Genomic DNA, 23,315 nt, shown 5'->3' with positions numbered 1-23,315 from the left:
TCCCCAAATGTGGAAATAGATTTTCTGTCTTATCTATTGATAAGATTTTAAAAATCAGTGAAAACAAAATAAAACAAAAATCTGACATATTAAAAAAATGGAAGAAAGTAAATGCCCGTATTCCACTGCCTAGAGATAACTGCTACTCACACTTTGCAGTAGGGTACGGAATGTAGCTCTTTCTTTTTGTCTTTTGTTCTTTATGGTTTCTAGTAATGAGTACCAATTCACGGAGTCTCATTGAAATCTATTAGTTTTTTGGTGCCTTTGTGCACAAAAAATTATGCTTTTGTGCAGGAATTTCCAGGACTTTGGTGTAAGACATCTGAGGCATTGATATTAATGCTAAGAAGAATGTTAATGACAGCTAAATTTCATCAAGTACTCAGTTTAAGCCAGGCACTTTGTAAGTACTCTGCACGCATTCTAATTTAATCCTGACCACAAGCATGTGAAGTAGGTTTTATTTTCACCCCCATGTTAGAGATGAGAACTTGACCGTAGAATGTGACTTGCCCAAGAGGCCACAGCTAGTAAGAGGCGGAGTCATGACTCAAACTCGAGTGGTCCCTGATTAAAGCCTCTGGCCCCAACCAGGACACCACACTTCCTCCGAGGTGGTGGGCTTGTCCGCTTTCCCTGATGGAGTCATCCTAGGAAGAACCAAATAATGTGCTCCTTTTCTCTGTTTGTTTCCCATTCTCCTCCATGGACTCCGTATCCCAACTATAGGCACTTTTCATATCCAGCTTAAAACCTGAACATGTGGTTGATGAATCCTCCCAGCAAAACTCCCTCCAGTTTCTGAGTAATATCCTCAGTCCTTGGCTAGAATTTCACTCTTCTGGCATCTCAGGCCATGATTTGGGAAATAAAAGCCTTCTCTCCAAAGCCTGCTCCAGGAGAGCAGCACATCTCCCGTGTCATCACGGCCAGGTGTACACGTGGGCAATTGCATAAAAATGTCCCTTGCTCACTAACATGCAACGTTGTGCAAGGTTGGTTTGGAAAGTGAGAATGGAAGATAGGATCAGTGTGAGACATACCAAGGGTTTTCTTTTTTCAGTCCCTTTCTCTCCCACTCTGCCCACTTACCCCAATCTGTCGTATATGCTGCTGTTAATATTCTTTCTGAAATACACACTTGACTTTGGTCCTCCCTTTCACTGCAAACTCTTAAACATGGCATATAAAGAGCTTTCGTCATCCAGGTCCTACCCCCTTCCCAGCCTCACTTCCCACTATTCCTCACCTAAAATGTTCTGCTCCAGCAACATTCGGCTGTATTGCTGCTGTTGGGGACACATCCTGCTGTCTTACGCCTTCTTGCTTTGACAGCTGCCTGAACACCTACATCCTTACCATCTCACCCCACTCCACCTCATGCCCTCTGAACCGCTAAACTCAAGGTTCTTTAAGACATAATCCGAGTGAAATATCCTCTGTGCAATGTCGGCAGATGCTTCTAAGGAAATTAAGAACCTTGGACTTTCATTTTTTCATTTGTAGCACCGTATCTCAGTCCTAGTAAACTGTGATCCTTACAGGCAACAGTCAAGTCTTGTGTATTTCTGAAATTCCAATGTCAGCCAGCAAGTACAGCTTAACAAGGGCTTAGGAAATGTTTGCAAAAGAATGAATGAATATGTGGAACCCGGGAAGTAATTCACAAGAGATCAAGGAATCACACACTATAGAAAGTATAAAAAGTAATCTCACGTTGGCAAGAGAGAGAATGATGTGGTGGAACCTTATCAGTTGAACTTAGGTAAATACTGACATGCTGAATCAATGGGTCTTAACCCCCCACTGCAGTCATAATTACCTGGGGACTTTAAAGAAGCCCAATGCCTGAACCCTTCCCTCAGAAATTCTGTTGAATTTTTCTATTTTTTTAAAAACACAGTCTGAGAGATTATACTGTGCATCCAAAGTTAAGAATAACTGCTCTAGATAAAAATAGAAATTGCAGTATATAAACGTATTAGTTTCTACCAGGTGAAAGCTATTTGCAAGTAGGGGATCCCAGAATTTGCACGAAGATGTCTCAGTGCAGACTTAGGCTGACTATGCATTTCTAGACGTATATAATCATGCCCATTAAGCCCTGTGACACGTTCCTTTATCCCCTCTGCAAATGTGTTCACAGCTCCTGATAGACTTTGCTGTCATAGGAGCAAAGGCATTTGCATCTTTCCACTGAGAGCTTACTGGTGGATATTAGCTAGAATCCCAATCCAGAAAGAGACAACATTCAAAGTGTTGTTTTTTTTTTAAATCTAAACCGTTGCTAAATGTTTAATGTTATGGTCAAAGTCTCTGCTTGTGAAGTAAATAAGAAAGTTTTTGAACATGTGATGCAATGGGATTTCAGGACTGCAAAACCTTGGACTCTGAGTCTAGGTCTCTCTAGTGAATTTACAAAGTAGAGCAGGAAAGGATATAAAGTCAGTAAGAATTTTTCCCCATTTTAAAAGATTGTAATATAGTTGATGTATGATATTATGCTAGTTTCAGGTGTATCACATATGATTTGATATTTGCACACATTGTGAAACGATCACCACAGTAAGTCTAGTAGCCGTCTGTCCCCGTACAAAGTCATCACAATATAGTTGACCATATTTCTTACGCTGTATTCCCGTGGATTGTTTGTTTTATAAGTGGAGGTTTGTACCTCTTAATACCCTTCACCTATTTTACCCCCCTCCCCAGTCATTAAGAATTTTAAGTACAAGGTCCTATGTCTCTTGTGAAACAAATGTTGTCATGTATTCTTCAACCTAAGTGTCTATGTGGTTCTGTATCCTTGTTCATGGTTAATAAAACATAATATCCTAAGTGCAACATTAAATCCAAGGGTTGGCTACTCTTTAGTGATGATTATAAACCCCAACAATACAAAACAGACACTTGATTCGTCAAAATTCCTTGGATTTTCATCTTAGTGATTTTTCCATTTGCTCTGCCAAATTAAACTTTAATGGCAAGTTTAAATGTGTCTTTAAAATGTCATTTAACATTGATTATCAGCCAGCTGTTTGGTTATTATACTATTGTTACTGGGGTGTGAGTTGCACCATGTGGAGAGGAAGATAGACCAGACTACACAACCACCAGCTGGTGCTGAAGTTATAGGTGAAAATACATCACAATCTGGAGGATGAACGACTGCATCTCATCTTAAGGCTCATCACAAAGGTTTTTCATTAGACCCATGTGTGTGTTTGTGAGGGTTCTGGGAACATTTTGTAATTCTCAGACATGTTCAAGTGGCAAAGCACTCAGGACTGATAATAATTATAATTTATAAATTGTGCAGATTACCATCCATTATGTTTGTATTTAATTTTACAAAGAAGGGAAAATTTTACTAGTCAAAAATTTTAAAAAACCACAAACACTTGACTCTCCCTTAAAGCTGTCAAACTAAGTTTGATTTAGTTGTTTCTTCATTTTCCTGCTACTACTATTTTTTGCATCATTTTCCAAGGTTCTATAGTTGGCAAATAGGAGCTGGTTGTCGATGATTCAAAAAAAAGTTTATATAATAATCTCATATATTATATATTAATATATATAGTATATATTTTATATTAATAGAATATATACATAAACCTAAAACTGAGAAAAGTTCTATCACTGCGTTGATTTTTAGGCAGTGATGTAAATAAAAGTTGAGGCCTCATATGGTCCAGTTAAGACCAGTATCTTTTTAAAAGTACTCTCAAGGAAACCACCAAAAGGACATGCATTCTTTCCTGTTTTTAGTTATATTTTTAAACAATTTCAAACATACAGAAAAGTTCCAAGAATAGAACAAAAAACTTGCATGTACTCTTAACCCAGAGACCCCCTTCGAGTTTCACCAAATGTCCCCTCAGGCTCTGATAGCGAGAGCATCATGTGGTCCAGCCACTTCTCCTGACTCCCAGGCTCCCTCAGTCTTTATTTCCTTTCATGGCCTTTGCCTTTTTGAAGATTACAGGGAAGTTGTTTTGCATGGTGTCCTTCAAGTTTCTCATGACACAACCCGGGTTATTAAGTTTGGGGCAGGAATATCTCAGAAGAGATGCTGTGTTCTTCTCATTGCATCCTATTGTGGGGGAGCGGGGTGGGCACACAGTGTCAATTTGTCCCATTAATGGTGGTGTTAATTTTGATTACTTGATTCAAGTGGTATCTGCCAGGTTCCTCCACTATAAGTTTATTCCTTTCTCCTCTCTTTGTAATGAATTATTAATTTATGTGGTGACACTTTTAAGACTGTATGAGCATCTCATTTCACATCCTACTAACACCCCTAGTTTTAACATCCATTGATTTTTTTTTTTGCCAGAATTAAATATTTCTATGATGAATTCCAAATTGTGATTTTCTAATTCCATATTCATACTATATTAATTAGTTGGCATTCTACTGTCAGGAAGAACTTTCTTATCTTCCCATCTATTAATGTGTTTATTGCTATCAATGTAGACTTGTTGATTCCTGTTTTGGTCAATGGATTTAATTTGTTACTATGATTATTTATTTTACACTCAAATTGTCCCATATTTGACTAATGAGAGTCCCTTCAAATGACTTCGGAGGTCTTTGTAACAGGTGCCTGCCATTCTCTGAGCATCACCTGAGTTGTTCTTCAGCCCTTGATGTTCCAGGCTTATCTTGCACTTACCCTGCCCCATTCCTAGAACTAGCCAATTTTCCAAGGAGCCCTGGCACCTTTCAGTGGAGAGTTGTATTTAGAAACCAAGATCTAGGCACTAGGTGTGCTCATTGCTACTGGGTGTACTGCCATCCCCAGGCTATCTTAGTCGACAGAGCTAGGAATTACATGTATACAGATGTACATACGTACACACATGCATGCACCTTCTTATCTATATTTATTTCTGGATCTGTCTCTATGTAAGTAAAGTTTGTACTGATATATCCACTTGCAATACACCACCACAGGGTTTATTTGGGCTTCCGTTCTTTCCTTATTGCTACTTCTTTTCATCAGTAAGGAAACTGACTCCCATTAGCCTCAAGATATGTGCTTGTTTGCTCAATCCATGGTATATGCCACTCCCGTGACACCACTGGGCTGCCATTCTCACAAGGGCCACCCTGAATGCCCCACTCAGGTCCACCCCATGAATTTGGAATGGAATTAGGAAGGAAGGAAGGAAGGAAAGAGGAAGGGAGGAAGGGAGGAAGAATAAAAGGAAAGGAGGGAGGGAGGGAGAGAGACATGCATTTTTTTAATATATATATATATTTTTTAATTTTTTTAGCTGCGTTGGGTCTTTTGTTGCTGTGCGCGAGCTTTCTCTAGTTGCCACGAGCAGGGGCTACTCTTCGTTGCGGAGCACAGGCTCTATGCGTGTGGGCTTCAGTAGTTGTGGTGCTCAGGCTTCAGTAGCTGTGGCTCGAGGGCTATAGACGCAAGCTCAGTAGTTGTGGCTCACAGGCTTAGTTGCTCCGCGGCATGTGGGATCTTCCTGGACCAGGGCTCGAACCCGTGTCCCCTGCATTGGCAGGCGGATTCTTAACCACTGCGCCACCAGGGAAGTCGGTGCATTGTTTTTAAACTGAGGTATAATTAATATATAACAAAATGCACAGTTCTTAAATGTTCAGTGGAAGAGTTTTGATAATTTCATGTACCCAAGTAGCAACCACCTAAAATAAAATATAGACTGTTTCCACCCTCTCCAGAAAGTTCCCTCATGTGAGGCAGTACACCCATCAGCAAGCATCATTAAAAACCCCCCTCCTCGTCACTGGTCCTCCCAATGTCTATCGTTCAGTTTGCAGCTGCTGCCAAAACTGTTCTCTTCTCAATTTCTCCAGATTTTCTTCCTGCTGTGCAGCCCGTGGCTTTCTCTCTGTTCCGCCACCTACCTCACATCTTTATTACATAGGACACCTTGGTCCCTTTTCATTCGTTTTCTCTCTTTTCCACCCATCGAGGGAATTCTCCACAATAACACAGAGCTTGAGAGCAATCAAACATAAATCCTTCTCCTTGGAAAAGGAAGGTGGCGTGTGCATGTGCACACGCGTGTATGTGTGTGTGTGTGTGTGTGTGTGAAGACTGTGATTTAATCACAAAGGGGAAGGACCAGCCTTATTTTATGTTAGTGGCAGGACACTGTTCTCCTTATCACGGAACATCATGTTCATTAGCAGCATCATTAGGAATCGCTGTCTGACAAGAACATTTCTCAAACTGATGTGTCTCAAGGAACTTTAGACCTGTGGATATAAAACACCATCACCCAAATGAGAACAAGCAAAGGCTATTTATTCAGAGCTTGCTATCGGAAGGCAGTTAGCCATCATCATTTGTGCTTGGCAGACACCCCAAATCAGTTAAAGGATGGGAAAACTTTACTGCAGATGAAGAGGGAAAGCCTCAAGTATGCCCTGATGGGAGGGTGTTGGTTTGGGGAAGCTGGATGTGCACTAACTGGAAGCCGGGCGTCCTATGTGATTGATTAGAGGAACACACTTCGTTTTCTCTGGTTGGGTCTAAGTTTGGCCGATTGCTAGAGATTGTGGGTCAGAGTTCTGTTTTTACACGTTGTCTAGCCATTGTCCGTTTGTATCTTCAGTCCCTCAGAGCAAATGATATGTAGGAGAACTACGGGGTCCTGGATGGTCTGCTCTGAGCCCTTTTAAACAGCTTCATCAGCATTGGCCCATCCTCTCCTACTCGACTTCTGTACTTCTTAGTGTCCTAACTTGTAATTTCACGTCGACTTCCCAATCCCTCAAACAGATCTAGAATCTGGCTCGACAGACCTAAGAAGTCTTCAGAACGGATGGTCAGGACTTTGCGCTGATTTGGCGCGGGAGGAGATGGAGAAGGCAAGGCTAGTGCTAAGGCTGGGAACTGGCTACCAGGAGGGTCGTGTTACTCACTGCAGGTAAGAGAGGAAGCAGTCAGTTTGTGAGAGAAGATGATGACCTCAGTTTTTTAGGCTTTATAATCTTAGATGCTGCTGTGAAGATGTTCTTTAGCTCGTATATCTGGAACCTGGAACGTCATTTTAGAGGTGAAGAGACCTGAAAATAAGTGATGGTCCTCAGTTTGCATGCAAAGGCTGGGGGTGGAGCAGGTAATTCAGCCTTTGCGTTTTCCATCCACCACTGCACAAACCAAGGATGGAGAGCAAGAGGTCTGGATCAGAGGCTGGGCAATCCGGAACTACCAGGATTGTATCAGAGGCAAGACCGAGCGGTTGTGCGCCATTAACACAAATGTCGCGAAGACAGAGACCATCTACCGAAGATTTCACAACAGACCCGCCAAAGTGAAAAGTAAATGATTAAAGAATGTAGGTCTTGGAGCTCCTTTCAGACCATGATCCTTTATCTTCTATTTACAGAGATAAAAGTACACCCCAAAATGGTTAATATTTAAGCACTTTTATATTTACAGCTCTCTTTTCAGTAGAGGAAAGCCACTTTGGAAGTGCCAGTGTGAACCATCCGCAATGATTCCTCCCGTGCTCATCTTGTTCTCAAGTTTCCTCTGCCATGTTGCTCTTGCAGGACGAAGTAAGTACTCTTTGCTTCTGAAAATCATAATTCATATACCCATCCCCCTTGTATATGCCAGGGATCCATAATGATTAGTTAAATTCTCTTTAGGGTGGATGCTTGAGAGAGTGGAGTGGTGCTTGTTCTTTGATATAGCCATGCCCAAAGTTCCTGCATGAGATATTTACCTTGTTTAAGCCTCAGGATATGGACCTGTGAAATGGGGATGACAATAGCACCCTTCAAAAGTTGGTGAGGAGATTAGATGAGGTATTGCATAAGTCAAGTATCTGGTACAGAACTCAGTATGCATATTATTGGTAGCATGAAATATTTTTCATTTGTGGGTGCTAGCTGAACTTAAAAATGCAAATACAGATTTCTCAGCCAACTGCTTTGTGCTCTATTTCAGCCTGTCCGAAGCCAGATGAGTTACCATTTGCCAGAGTTGTTCCGTTAAAAACATCCTACGCCCCCGGGGAGGAGATAGTGTACACCTGCCAGCCAGGCTACGTGTCCCGGGGAGGGATCCGGAGGTTTATCTGCCCGCTCACAGGACTCTGGCCCATCAACACTCTGAGATGTGCACGTAAGTCAGCTTCCATCTCACGCATTCTCCCCGTCATTCACGTTCTGGACATTGTGGGGAGATGACCTACCTTGTCATGCCCGCGGTACAGAAAGCCAGCAGAACTGTGGGGTGGAGGGCTATGAGGAAACAGGAGGGTCTGTGGGGAGTTCCTCAGGAGAAGAGGCTAAGGACAGTGAGTGCTGTTTGCAGCACAGCCTGGATCAAGGGGATATTTTAAAAAGAGACTTGGTACGATAAAAGGGGAGGAGAACGCTGCCGATGTGAAAAGAGAAGTGGAGATTATATTACAAATTATATTTATAATAAAATATAAATATATTAAATTAATAATGTACAGGAATATTATACGTAATAATATATCATATGTAATAGAACAATTATATATGTATATATACATTCACAGATATCTGACTTTATGGTAGATGATTGCTTTTTTATGTTTTGGCCACGTGGCTCAGCTTGTGGGATCTTAGTTCCCCGACCAGGGATTGAACCCTCGCCCTTAGCAGTGAAAGCGCAGAGTCCTAACCACTGGACCGCCAGGGAATTCCCGATGGTTGCTTTTATTTACTCCTCAGAACGTGGTTCTGTGATATCATGCTGGCATTATTTTTTCACAGTCGACTACTGAGCAATCCACCTGAGAGAATTTCTGGCAATTTTATGTAGAAGTCAAGCAGTAAAAATAACTATATGGACCTATCCAAGCTCTGGTTATTTTGGTTGTATGGGTGACACCATTTGTGAAAACTATACATGTTCATACAGTGATTTTAATATGCTTTTTGATTAAAAAAGACAAAACGTAATTGCTAGTGAAAAACCACTGTAACATCATTAGGGAAAATTTTTCCGGAAATCAGCCAAAACTTTGGAACACTAACAACTTTCTTTTTCAAGCTATTTTCCGCATGTGTATTTTCCTCGTTGCAGTGAGTTGATACCATTTTGTGTTTTTCTATTTTCACTAGCATATCAGAAACATGGACTATATCTCTGTAGTCTTCATAATCCATATTTTATTGGCCGTATCATAGTTCAGGTGGATTTACCCTTTAATTACCATTAATTAAAATAATACCATGATAGTGAACATTTAGACTGTTTGGTTTTTGCCATTAGAAGTAACAATACAGGGAATTCCCTGGCGGTCCAGTGGTTAAGACTCTGCACTTCCACTGCAGGGGGTGAGGGTTCGATCCCTGGTCGGGGAACTAAGATCCCGCGTGCTGCATGGCAAACAACACAATGGGTGCCTTAGTGCATATATCATTTGACTTATTTTGAGTTATCTTCTTAGAATAGTTACCAGTAGAGTTACTGGATCAAAGGATAGAAATGAGTTTATACATTTTTATTTTAATAGTAAATTCTATAAATGGAAATTGACCTTTATATCTTTAAATCACAGCCAGAGTATGTCCTTTTGCTGGAATCTTAGAAAACGGAACTGTACGCTATACAACTTTTGAATATCCCAACACGATCAGTTTTTCTTGCAATACCGGGTAAGGACTTCTGGCTCACAGATGCAGCCCATTCCTGCGCCCTTAAGCTAATCATTGAGGCTGGTCCGTTTCTAGCCTTTAGGCTGGACTTGCTGAGTACAAATCACTGAATACAAATCCACAGTGGTGTTGAGGGCGGGGTAAGGGGTGGAGAATACAGCAGCTAGTGAAATGTGAAGTCAACGTTCTAATTTTTCTGCTCCTGATTAGTTACTTATTTGAGGAGTACATTGAAATTATTGAAACTGGGTGATAATTCTTTATGATCTCTGGGCCAAATCTTGGCCTGAGGGTTAAAATATTTTAGTAATCGGACTTGGGCTTTAGTTATGAGGCTAATTTCATCAACTGTGACCTCGTGGAGGAGAATTCCATGGAGAAGCCTGAGTGTGTAGATGTAGAACATAATCTTCCTCCTCACAGCACCCCCAGAGGAAAGCACTTCTGGTTGGTCATATGACTTACCCGCCTTATGAGCAAATACACCATCAGTGACACTGGCCATAGCTCATCGGCTGTAGAGCAGGGCAAAATTTCCCTGAGGAGCCTTGTTTGTGCTTAGAGATTAAGAAATACTGTGTGTGAAAGAGAGAAGCAGTCCTTTCATCTGAAACACCAATTGACTGGTAGGCTTCATGATGAATGACCTTGAACAAACTGGCTTCAGGGACAACGGTACATTTGCAATGGAAATAGACTGCATTGTTTTTAAACATTTGGGGCCGCAGGCTCTCAGAAAAGGAATATTAGAGATTATTCAGTTTGATTCACTTTTGTGATCCTGAAAAAGAGGTGGTTCTTTGCTTGGAAGCAGTTAACCTGACCAGCTGCTTGGAGACAAGGGGTTTGGGGACTGGGTAGCATTGGCTTCCATACCCACTTGGAACCTTCCCATTCTTCAGCAGTTCCCTGCAGCCGTAGGCTGGGAGACTTGATGAGCCTTAGAGGAATGTTAAGCCTCTCAGGAAAACAGTATTATAAGGTGGAAAAGAAGCCAAGAGTATTTTTTTTTTTTTTTGGGTCTTCGTTGCTGCACGGGGGCTTTCTCTAGTTGTGGTGAGCAGGGGCTACTCTTCGTTGCGGTGCGCGGGCTCCTCATTGCGGTGGCTTCTCTCGTTGTGGAGCACGGGCTCTAGGCGTGCAGGCTTCAGTAGTTGTGGCATGTGGGCTCAGTAGTTGTGGCTCACGGGCTCTAGAGCACAGGCTCAGTAGTTGTGGTGCACGGGCTTAGTTGCTCCGTGGCATGTGGGATCTTCCCAGACCAGGGCTTGAACCCGTGTCCCCTGCATTGGCAGGCAGATTCTTAACCACTGTGCCACCAGGGGAGTCCCGAGAAGCCAATAGTATTAATCTGCAGCAATGCTTAACAGAAAAGACATTTGAGATGCCATGGGTGGATTATTTTATAATTTAGTGGATTACATTTTCCCTTTGCAGGTTTTATCTGAAAGGAGCTAATTCTGCTCAATGCACTAAGGAGGGAGAATGGAGTCAGAAACTTCCTGTCTGTGCTCGTGAGTTTGTGGGTCCCAGTTATAGGGAGGGTGACCAGCTGATTTGCCTGGGACTTTCCTGGTTTTACCACTATAAGATCTACACCCTGGAAACCCCTCAGTCCCAGCTCCATGAGATGGTTGGTCACCTTTCTGGGGACCGTTCATCCTGATATCTTACTCTGGAAGATGAAACAACCGCTTTGGAATGACAAACTCTGACCCTGACCCTGACTCTAACCCTGAAACTCCAGATTAGTTAGGTCAGGATGGCAACCCACTTCTGAGTCTCTGTGTGAAGCTCCTTGTGTAAGCTCCATACAGACAGAGTACAAAAGCAGGAGGTATTCAACAGGAACAAACAAACCTGAACTAGGACCAAGATGTCACAAATGACTTGTTGTCATCAGCAACTATTGCAGGAGGCTCGCTCAGCAAAGTCCTTCGCCAATTCTGACTCCCAGGAACGTCTTCCAAGGTAGCGTTTGGATCCAAGACGTATGGTATCATAAGCCACGTGGTCTTCTAACAGGCAAATCAGTGGTGGCAAGACTTAAATTTCCTTCATCTTTTAGTTTTTTGACCGGTTCAGACATCTGATTTCCAGATCATATTTTCTTATTTGGCTTCTCCAGTTGACTGTGTTTACCCTGGCATTTGATCAAAGTTTGCATTTTCCCAAGTTAATCTCTGGATTTCTTTTTTGTTGTTCTGTAAAGAGTACTTTTAAAAGACTCAACTATTTTCATTAAAATGATAGTTCCTTCTTTTTTCAGCTACAACCTGCCCTCCACCACCCATACCTAAGTTTGCAAAACTTAGTGTTTATCAGCCATTGTCTGGGAACAACTCCCTGTATGGAAGCAAGGCAGTCTTTGAATGCTTGCCACAGCACGCAATGTTTGGGAACGACACCATCACCTGCACAGAACATGGAAACTGGACAGAATTACCAGAATGTAAGGGTGAGTGCAATGATAAGACAGAATAATCACGGGAGTGTGGAATCTCTTTTTTGAAGAGGACTGAAAATTTCTCTGTCATGGAGTGTTTCAAATGACCTTGTGTAACAAATGTTTATCGGCATCTGCCACCTGCCAGGCACCGAGAATACCAGATGAATGAGACCTGACTTCTGAGCTCAGTAAGATGAGCTATGATGCAATGGACCGTCTGGAGCTGCCTGGGAAAGCTTCCCAGAGGAAGGGCTTGGGGGAGGAGTGGAGAATGGGGGAACAGCATAGCATACCACACAAGGGCGCAGGATGGGGGAAGCCAGGGGGGTGTGAAGGAACAGGGTGTGTGCATGGACAGCTGAGTATTACTGTGAGGCTGGATTAAACTGGGGAGTCCTAAGAGACTGAGGTGAAAAACTAGGTTGCAGTCAGATTGATATAAGCTTTTGTAGTCTTTACCTAAATCTAAGAATCACAAGAATACTTGATTTAAAAATATATATGAAAATTCTTTCTCCTTTAATTTGACTCATCATTACTCTTTGAATTTGTCAACTGCATAACAAGTAGAATTTATCATGCACACCAGGAGTTATACTAAGGACTGTTACCTTCTCCCGCAGTGGGTGTTACAGATATCTACTGAATGATTCAAACATAAGTGCTTTTTAGCATAGGGAAACTACTACTACTTCTAATACCTAGCACCTTTTGGGGGACTAAACTCTGGGCCAGGCACTGGTCTCCTCCTATATATGTGTCATCTCATTTAATTCTCCCAAGTTCTAAGCAGTGGGTTCTTTTTTTTTTTTCTGTTTTTCAGCCATTTACATAGATATATCAGCCGTCAGCATGTTGTGACATTCTCTCTCTTTCTCTCTATAGACATACTTTTTTTCCCCCTGAATCATATGAAAATAAGTTGTACACATCATGACACTTACCCATGAATACTTCAGCAGCATGAATGTCCTAAGAACAACATTGTCATATGTTATCACTGTACCCAAGACATTTAACATATTTGGAATTATTAACAATAATAATTTAAACAATTATATTATATACAATTAACAATATTTATTTCATATGCAAATTACCCCAGCTGATCCAGAAGTATCCTTTATACACGTGTTTTGTTCTATGTGAAATCTAATCATGAATCACATATTCTATCTAGTTGTCTTAGCTCTTTGGTCTCCTTTAGTTAAGAATTATCCCCTGCCTTTTCGGTTGTCTTTCACTGACATTTTTGAAGAGTACATGCTAGTAGTATTGTAGAAGTTTCCACAATGTGAATTTGGTTGATTATTCACTCATGATTGGATTTGATTTAAATACATTTTTTTTAAGAATACACTCCATCACATCAGAAGGCACATGGTGTCAGTCGATCACTGTCATGCTTAATTTGATCCCTTGGTCAGGTGGGGTATGCCCCTCTTCTCTTGGTAAAGGCATCTCTTTCTCGTTGAATTAGTAAGCAACCTGTGGGTGATAGTTTGAGACGGTGAGAATATTCATTCTCTAGCAGTCATTTTAGCATCCACTGATAATCCTTGAACTCAGTCAACTGAGACATTGGTGGTTACAAAATGGTGGCTTTCTAAGTTTATCTTTCCTTCTATATTTATTAGCTGGAATTCTGCAGGGAAGAGTTTTTCCTCCATGAACTATTTCTTTTTAGCGTTATTATAGACTCATAGATTCTTTTGCACTCAATTTGTGGAAGCCAAAACTGATCCAAGCAGTCCAACACTGGATTTGGTCCTCTTGAACCATCTTATTAGACTGCCTCCCAAGAGCTCTGTGCTCCTCCCTCCAGCTTGGCTTTCTTTACTGGGGTAAATAGGGATACGGGTTTGGGCCTCTACCGCTGAGGATCTAAAGAAGGCTGGGAAGCCTTTATTTTTCTCCTTCATATTTCATGCTGGCTTCTTGTATAGTCTGAAGATAGTCATAAGAATTAGATTTAACATTTAAAATCCAAATAATGCTGTTCTAGTGTACATAGAAGGAATCTCTGTGTTTTAATTTCATGGTCTGTTGGTTAAAAGAGTCAGACTTTTTCCGTCTTTCAAACCCACCATCTTAGACTGTATGCAGATGAAGTTTGCAATAAATACTACCTTGTGATTATGTGAAAGCCCAAAGCACTTGGTAACTCATTAATTTACTTTCAAAGTGTTGTTGTTTCTATTTTAATATCCAGAGTCTCACGAGGATAAGATAAAGGGGATAGAATTAAGCACCAAGGTCCCCAGAAATTGTGTTCTAGTCACAGGAACACCCAGTGACTCAGTGGTATAAGAGAGACAAGTGCGTAGATATTCCATAACCACCGGACCCCAAGCTATTTATACTAATACGTCTTACTGCTTAAACTTTTTAGAAGTAAAATGCCCGTTCCCATCAAGACCAGACAATGGATTTGTGAACTATCCTGCAAAGCAAGTACTTTATTACAAGGATAAAGCCACATATGGTTGCCATGATACATATGCCTTGGATGGGCCAAAAGAAGTAGAATGTGGCAAATTCGGACACTGGTCTGCACAGCCAAGCTGTAAAGGTAAGAAACATGGGTAAGTTCTTAAACTGCCTCCCAGTTCATCGAGTGGATCACCTTTCCTTGCCATTTTCTTGTTCCAGTCATTTTCTACTTTGTTTCTCCGACTTGATTCACAGCTACTGGGATTTATATGAGCATGGGGAAACTTCACGCTTAGCAATCCTGTTTGAGATTGAACTGCGTGAAATAAACATATCTGTTGTAAGCCTTGGTAATATGGTGGAAGATTGTGTGGGCTTCCTGTAATTGCTTTTAAGTCTTAGCCCATGAGCATCCTTTTTTGCTTTGTTCTAGTCAAGACCCTTCTCACTGTGGCAAAACCCAACCACACGTTCCAGCTAGTTCCAGGAAATGGTGACGAATTATAAACAGGCAACAGGCAAGCGTATGGACATTGAATGTGCGGAAATGAAACACAGCTGGTCCTCCTGAGGACTGCAACTGAAAGTTGGGCACTATTGCTACTCTTTCCATGTTTCATTGGCCTCACAGTCTCCCTCATATCTCTGTTTCTCTGCTTACTCACCTTGAACCTGGCTTGATTCTACACCAGGACCTCTCAACTAAAGGATTCATCACTCACTGGCATCTTTTCCCTGAGATGCTGGTTGCTTTTGAGTTAGGTGTCTATCCTTGATCTGGTCCGTGTCATGCTTATGCAAAGAACACCAACTTTGCACTGTATTTCTGCTCAAGTTGCTGTGGGCTGGACAGTTTTGTTTTTTAAAAATAATTTATTTATTTTATTTTTGGCTGTGTTGGGTCTTTGAAGCTGTGCGCGGGCTTTCTCTAGTTGCATGAGTGGGGGTTACTCTTCATTATGGTGCGTGGGCTTCTCAGTGCCGTGGCTTCTCTTGTTGCGGACATGCCAAGAGCATGGGCTTTAGGCATGTGGGTTTCAGTAGTTGTGGCATGTGGGTTTCAGTAGTTGTGGCGCATGGGCTTAGTTGCTCCGCAGCACGTGGGATCCTCCCGGACCAGGGTTCAAACCCGTGTCCCCTGCATTGGCAGGCAGATTCTTAACCACTGCACCACCAGGGAAGTCCGGGTTGGACAGTTTAAATAGAAAAGGCAATTAGGCACAACAGGCAAAATGACATATGACTAGGTTGGGGTCCCCTAGAAGCAGAGCCTGAGACAGGGATTCAAATGCAGTTGGTTTATTAAGTGAGTCTCAGGAAAAAGAATGTGAGGCAGGTAGGACGGAGCCGGACACTGGTTCTCAAACCTCACTGTGCATCAGAATCTCCCAGAGGGTTTGTTTAAACAGAGTCTCTGATTTGCTGGATCTGCAATAGGACCTGAGAACTAGCATTTCTACCAGGTTCCCAGGTGGTGCTGATGCTGTCAACCCAGGGACCATGTTTTTTTTTTTTTTTTAAACTTTATTTATTTATTTATGGCTGTGTTGGGTCTTCGTTTCTGTGCGAGGGCTTTCTCTAGTTGCGGCGAGCGGGGACCACTCTTCATCGCGGTGCGCGGGCCTCTCACCATCGCGGCCTCTCTTGTTGCGGAGCACAGGCTCCAGACGCGCAGGCTCAGTAATTGTGGCTCACGGGCCCAGTTGCTCCGTGGCATGTGGGATCTTCCCAGACCAGGGCTCGAACCCGTGTCCCCTGCATTGGCAGGCAGATTCTCAACCACTGTGCCACCAGGGAAGCCCCAGGGACCATGTTTTGACCGAGGATGTGGTCTCAGCTAGAGTCTAACTTCAGTTTAATCCCCTGCGAGCTCTGGACCATGGGAGTCGATCCCATCGAGAGGCAAGGGGACCTGCTTATTTTGATCCCCTTGTCAGTCTGTCATAGGCTGCGGGCTGCTCCCTTCCCTGACCCTGGGGTTGTGGACCGATGTGCATACTCTCCTTGGAGAGGTGGCTCTCTTATGGCTAAAGGCCATTTTTCAGAGAGAGGAGCATTTATGGGCTGTTATGAGCCAACACTCACAGTGGCTGGTGGGTGGTGCAGCAACTCAATAAATGGGAGCTGAGTGGGGCGGGGAGGCTTACGTGAAATGGCAGTATCTGATAGGAGTTCTTTTGCACAGAAGCCTAGTATCTGATGCTTCTGCTCTGACCTTCTTATGTGGCTACTCCAGGGGAAGAAAAGGCGATCTTGGACGCCATGATTAAAGGTTCTATTGATAAGGAACAACGGTTAGCAATTATACTGATGTTACCCACTATCTTAGAACCTCCTCGTCTCGAGCACTTTGTTTCAGGTCTGAACATCTCCTGGTTCAAATGCTACATTTTCTTTAAGAAAGAGTAAATGAAGTCCTGTCTTGACTACAAATATTGTCTCTTTCAGCGTCTTGTAAATTATCTGTTAAAAGAGCTACCGTGATATATGAAGGAGAGAAAGTAAATATCCAAGACAAATTTAAGAATGGAATGCTGCATGGCCAAAAAATTTCTTTCTTCTGCAAAAATAAGGAGAAGAAGTGTAGCTATACAGAGGATGCCCAGTGCATAGACGGCAACATTCAAATCCCCAAATGCTTCAAGGGTGAGTTCAACACTGGAACGTTTAGCTAGCACTTCCGCTTGCCCCTCGCCATAATCAGTACTTTTATTACCTGATGACTAAAAGAAGCCATGTTAATGTGGCCACTGGATTTTTTTAAAAGAGAGTGGGGCAGGAGGAAATAGCAAGATGAAGCAGTAAGCTGCATTGAGTTTCCCCACATTTTCCTTTCGTATTCTTTTCCTTAAAGCTCAGGGTTGTGGTTTTATTTGATGAGTGTTGAATTATGCCATCGTGTATAATTCCAGATTATGCTTGAATACTAATAATAATATTGAATGGAATATTGAATAATGATATTGACCACCTCTTGGTCCCAAATGATAAAGAGCTCACCCCAAACTACAAAGTAACTCATGTCAATGGTCATTGGTTTATAGATCTTCTAACATTTCTTTCCTTCCTTCGGCAATTCCTAGAGTTTGAAAAGTACCCATTAGAGCAAAGTATTCATTAGAGCAAAACATTTTAAGGAAGATGATATTGTGTTTGTGGGTGATAAAAAAGTGTATAATGGGCAGCATTTAAGCCATTAGTTTCAGGGTTTTTTTTTTAATTGAAAATTTATTTTTTGAAATAAATTCTGGACACAAAACTTTTTTTTTTTTTAATTACAAACTATGAAAATATCTTCTCCAAGAATGTGATTTTCTTTTAACATTGCCTACAGTAACTTTTTTTTATTGGAGTATAATTGTTTTACAATGTTGGGTTAGTTTCTGCTGTAGAACAAAGTGAATCAGCTATACGTATACATACATCCCCTCCCTCTTAAGCCTCCCTGCCGCCCTCCCCCCACATCCCACCCCTCTAGGTCATCACAGAGCATTAGTTTCAGGTTTAAGGTCTACATACCTTTGTTTCTACAAAGGAGGAACCAGCCAGAGACTGAAGCTATTATTGCCTCTAGGTTTAGAAATGCTTCAAGAATGTTGTCAGCCCTGTATCAGCCGGTAGAGGAGAGAGTTGGGAGCAGATTAGAGGAGAGAGGGGTCTGAGAAGTGGCCAGCCAGAGAGAGAGAAGGAAATGATAACTAGCAAATAATACCCACCTCATAGGTTTGATGATTAGAAATATTATACATGACATGGAGTAAGTACACAATGATAATAATGACGGTTATTATCACTATAATTACAAATAGTTAGAAATGCCCTGGATAAATTGTTATTGTTCAAAACATAGCAGAGCCCTAGTGAGACATTAAATACTCAAGTTGACAAAGCACAGTAATCCTAGCACTGATCAGCAGAAAAAATATTAGCAGAAGATAATTAAAAAAAACCAAACAGAGCTTTGTTAATGCACTTCTTCAGGCTGTTCTCTTTTACAGTCTTTAGACAGATGCAGCACTATTGGTGCATCGGCGAATAAATAAAGGGCTGATACAGCTTTTTTTCTTTTAATCTTGACTGTCAGAATTATACATAACCTTTTATTTTCTCTCTTGGAAACGAGTGCCTTATCATTTCCCTGATTTTTCTCGAATCACTTAAACCTCACACTGAATGCTTCATTCACATAATTAGATTTACTCTACACGTTTATAAAATGTATTTGATTTGTCTTGGCTATTTAACAGATTTAAGAGATGACTGTTTCTCTTTAAATGTTTATTTTTTTTCTCCCCAAACAGAGCACAGTTCTTTCGCTTTCTGGAAAACAGAAGCATCTGATGTAAAACCATGCTAAGTTGGTTTTCTAATTCAAAATTAAATGTCATACTTGTATGTGTTTGTCCAAGGAACCTAATGGAAATGGAAAAATAAAGTGACTGAATTTATTGCAGTGTTACTCCATGGTAGCTTACTTTTAATTATCTGGTTAAGAAACCCAAATATTTGGAACATTGTCCTTGCATGGCTGTGAAATGGAAAGTGTAAACAATTACCTAGGTAACCCAGTTACCCTCTCCCTAATTCTACTCCTAAACGCTTTCACCTAAAACAACTGCGATGCAACAGTTTTCTTAGAATGGTCCACAGACCCCGGCATCAGTATCGCCTGGTAATTATTACAAAGGAAAAAAATGCTGTGTCCCGGAATTTCCGAGGATGGCCCCCAAATCTGCATTTATAACAAAGTCCCCAGATAATTCTTTGCATTCTTAAGTTTGAGAAGCATCACCATAAAGGAATGCATTGACTTTCAGGCCAATAGAAATGGATCTGAACCCTTAAAGTCTGGTTTACAAAATGCCTCAATAGCTTTCCTTACCCACCAGAATTCCATGACCCATCACTGACATTGCTCCTTTGTTTATGTTTAACTTCCTTGGCCTTTTCTCCTTCTGTAGTACCTGCTGGCAAACCCCACCCCAGCCTCTAGCTGCCTTTCCTGTGCCTGCACCAGAGCAGCTGAACGTTGCTGGAAAAAAAGAAAACCACACAATTATGCTTATAGGTCCCACTTTGATTCATGAACATGGGCTTCACATACGGTCTCAACTGTGCCTGGCAATCCTACCGCATTTCACTAGGTTGTTCTCTCCCCAGCTCCCCAACGCGGCTGTTTCTCTTCTCAGCCCTTCTCAAGCCATCGTCCCTGTCCTCACTCTCAGCCGATGACCTTGCTCCTTGTTTCGCAGAGAAAATAGAAAAGACCCTTTGCAATCTTCCCATGACCAAGTCTACCATCTCAGCCGTGTCTGTACCAGGGTCTCTGCCCTCCGTCTCGTTTCTCTGAGATACGATCTAAGGGCGAACCTCATGTTCAGGATCCCGTCTTCTGTCTCCTACTTAAGGATTTTGCTCCTCTGATGAATGATCTTCCATGTTTATTTTTTTCCCTTTCTATTGAAGCATTTCTATCAGCATATAAATATGCAATAATATCACCACTGTTTTTAAAAGAAAACCTTACTGTTACCTCACATCTTTTTCTAGCTACTGCTCCATTTCTGTATCCCTTTTTATAAAAGTCCCAGAAAGAGTTGTTTACTTTGCCATCTCCACTCTGTACTGCCCATCACGACTCGTAAACTTTGTCTCCGCAGAGGTATTTCCTCCCGGATGCGTCTTCCTCAGGATTCACCTGCTTTCATGTGGTGCGGTCCGATCTCTTCTCCAAGATGTTTTTCTACTCCTCCCCCCTTTACAGAAATCAGTGTGCCCCCCACTTCCCAGGATGTCATTCAAGAGCTCCAAATGCCCATTACTTAACTTTAAAAAACAGCTTTACTTTTTCTTTCTCAATCCTTTCCTTCGATATTCTTCCCTCTTCCTCTCTCTCAACCTCTCTTGCTTCCCCCTCCATCCCTGCCCCCTCCTTCCCCTTCTCTTCTTCTTCTTCTTCTGCTTCCCCCCCTCCTTTATCTTTCTCCATGTCGTTATTGAGGGTCAACTTTGAGAGTGGGCGGTTACTCCCCTTTCTAAACCAAAAAGCCCTATTTAGGCATTTTGCTGAACAAAAAACCATCCACCCTGGATTTCCTCCTTTAGCACTAAGTTTTAGAACCACTGTTTTCTTTAACTCATCACCTATTCATTTAAAAATGGACCTCCTCCTCATCTTACCTCACAGCTCTAGGAATGGAAAGAAAGCAGTAAAAATTTTAGAGCCTTTCCCCTGCCCCAGACTGGATCGCTGGGTTTGCTCCAGAAAAGGAGAGAATATATTGTTCTGTTATCCTCCCTTTTGTTGCAGATACTTTCCTAATTAAATTTATTGTTTCAAAAACTTAAAATATATAGACTTTTAAACCTGTAAGTGAAGTTTTTTTTTTTAATTGAAGTATACTTGACTTACAGTATTGTATTAGTTTCAGGTGTACAATATAGTGATTCAATATTTTTATAGATTATACTCCATTTAAAAAGATATTGTAAAATATTGGCTATATTCACTGTGCTGTGCAATATATCCTTGTAGCTTATTTATTTTATGCACAGTAGTTTGTACCTCTAATTCCCTACCCCTATCTTTCCCTTCCCTCCTTCCCTCTCCCCACTGGCATTCATTACTTTGTTCTCTATATCTGTTAAGTCTGTTTCTGCTTTGTTATATTCATTCGTTTCATTTTTTAGATTCCACATATAAGTGATATCATACAGTATTTGTCTCTCTCTGTCTGACTTGTTTCACTCAGCATAATGCTCTCCAGGTCCATCCATGTTGTTGCGAATTGCAAAATTTTATTCTTTTTTATGGCTGATTATTGTATACAATTGTGTGTGTGTGTATATATATATATATATATATATATATATATATATATATATATACATACTACATCTTCTTAATCCATTCATCTGTTGATGGACACTTCGGTTGCTTCCATGTCTTGGCTATTGTTAGTGCTGCTATGAACACTGGGGTGCATGTATCTTTTCCAATTAATGAAGAAAACATAGGTAGAACACTCTTTGACAGAAATCACAGCAATATTTTTTTGAATCTTTCTTCTAAAGCAAAGGAAATAAAAACAAAAATAAACAAATGGGAAGTAATTAAACTTAAACGTTTTTGCACAGCAAAGGAAACCATCAACAAATCAAAAAGAAGACCTACTGAATAGGAGAAAATATTTGCAAATTATATGACTGATAAGGGTTTGATAGCCAAAATATATGAACAGTTCATACAACTCAACATCAAAAAAACAAACCACCCGATTAAAAAATGCGCAGAAGACCTGAATAGACATTATTCCAAAGAAGACATACAGATGGCCAACAGGCACATGAAAAGATGCTCAACATCATTAATTATAAGAGAATGCAAATTAAAACCACAATGAGGGGCTTCCCTGGTGGTGCAGTGGTTGAGAATCTGCCTGCCAATGCAGGGGACACGGGTTCGAGCCCTGGTCTGGGAAGATCCCACATGCCGCGGAGCAGCTAGGCCCGTGAGCCACAATTACTGAGCCTGCGCGTCTGGAGCCTGTGCTCCGCAACAAGAGAGGCCGCGATAGTGAGAGGCCCGCGCACCGCGATGAAGAGTGGCCCCCGCTCGCCGCAACTAGAGAAAGCCCTCGCACAGAAACGAAGACCCAACACAGCCATAAATAAAATAAATAAATAAATAAAATAAAAATAAATAAATAAACAGGAGCTGTTGTTTAAAAAAAAAAAAAAAAACCACAATGAGATATCACCTCACACCTGTCAGAATGGCCATCATCAAAAAGACCACAAATAACAAATGTTGGTGGGGATGGGGAGTAAAGGGAACTCTCTTACACTGTTGGTGGGAATGTAAATTGGGGCAGCCACTGTGGAAAATGGCATGGACATTTCTCAAAAAACTAAAAATAGGGACTTCCCTGGCAGTCCAGTGGTTAAGACTCTGCACTTCCAGTGCAGGGGGTGTGGGTTCGATCCCTGGCTGGGGAACTAAGATCCCACATGCCGTGCGGTGTGGTCAAAAAAAAAAAAAACTAACTAACTAAAAATGGAACTACCAAATGACCCAGAAATTTCACTCCTGAATATTTATCTGACCATATACGTTCTTTCAAATCTGGTTTTTTTTTTTTAATTCCTTGTCTTTTTTTTAAACATCTTTATTGGAGTATAACTGCTTTACATTGTTGTGTTAGTTGCCGCTGTATTCAAATCTGTTTTGCTGGAACTTTTTATAGGGAATCTCCAGATTGAACTTTTAATAGACTATTCCATAAAAAACTCCTGGAATATGGCAAGTTTGTTGAGGATGGCTTTTTGCATCATTTTTTTCTTTGAAGGCATTTCAGGCCACTGGATAGGCTTGGGTCCCTGAAAATCAATCAGAGTAGACTTTAGAACTTAAGCCATAGTACTGATTCCTCTAATGATATTTTCACAGAAAGAAAAATCTGCTATTTTTCATTCTGAAGAGGCAATTTGGATTAGAGGAGCCCATCAGAAGAAACTGCACAACTGCAGCACCTCTATTTAGTGATTATGTGGTCCATTTAGTCCCATAAGTAGCCTCTCTATTTGAAATGTTTTTCTTCTTAAATGCTTAGATCACCAGGTTGCCTGTTATCAAAATTCAGCCGTACCCTCCCCAGCCAGAGTGCAGTGACCTTCCCTGCTGGCTGAGATACCAGAAAGAATTATTATTCTCCCCCACAGGCAGCCTGGTGCAGAAAGAGTGAAATTATAATCACAAATTGATGGTTTTCAACCTACATTTTAACAAGGCTGAATG

General features: G+C 41.3%; 1 protein-coding gene across 1 annotated transcript; it reads left to right on the top strand.

The window, feature by feature from the left end:
* Positions 1–7,445: 7,445 nt before the first annotated feature.
* On the top strand, positions 7,446–18,971 carry APOH (apolipoprotein H). Its single transcript, XM_007185552.2, has 8 exons — positions 7,446–7,554; positions 7,949–8,125; positions 9,540–9,636; positions 11,074–11,150; positions 11,906–12,094; positions 14,478–14,657; positions 16,967–17,164; positions 18,820–18,971. Exons 1-8 carry the CDS (start codon positions 7,491–7,493, stop codon positions 18,873–18,875), a joined length of 1,038 nt encoding a protein of 345 aa, XP_007185614.1. The 5' UTR covers positions 7,446–7,490; the 3' UTR covers positions 18,876–18,971.
* The last annotated feature ends 4,344 nt before the right edge of the window (positions 18,972–23,315 follow it).

This window comes from Balaenoptera acutorostrata, chromosome 20 (genome assembly GCF_949987535.1).
Source record: "Balaenoptera acutorostrata chromosome 20, mBalAcu1.1, whole genome shotgun sequence".
Taxonomy (NCBI): domain Eukaryota; kingdom Metazoa; phylum Chordata; class Mammalia; order Artiodactyla; family Balaenopteridae; genus Balaenoptera; species Balaenoptera acutorostrata.
The sequence above is the reverse complement of the archived record's forward strand: the minus strand, read 5'-3'. Positions and strand labels throughout refer to the sequence as shown.

Bases quoted from the DNA above. Each gene is read 5' to 3' on its own strand.
- APOH (XM_007185552.2), top strand. From the start codon at position 7,491: ATGATTCCTCCCGTGCTCATCTTGTTCTCAAGTTTCCTCTGCCATGTT. The intron at 11,151-11,905 runs GTGAGTTTGTGG...TTCTTTTTTCAG, and splicing joins GAAACTTCCTGTCTGTGCTC to CTACAACCTGCCCTCCACCA. The intron at 12,095-14,477 runs GTGAGTGCAATG...TAAACTTTTTAG, and splicing joins AGAATTACCAGAATGTAAGG to AAGTAAAATGCCCGTTCCCA.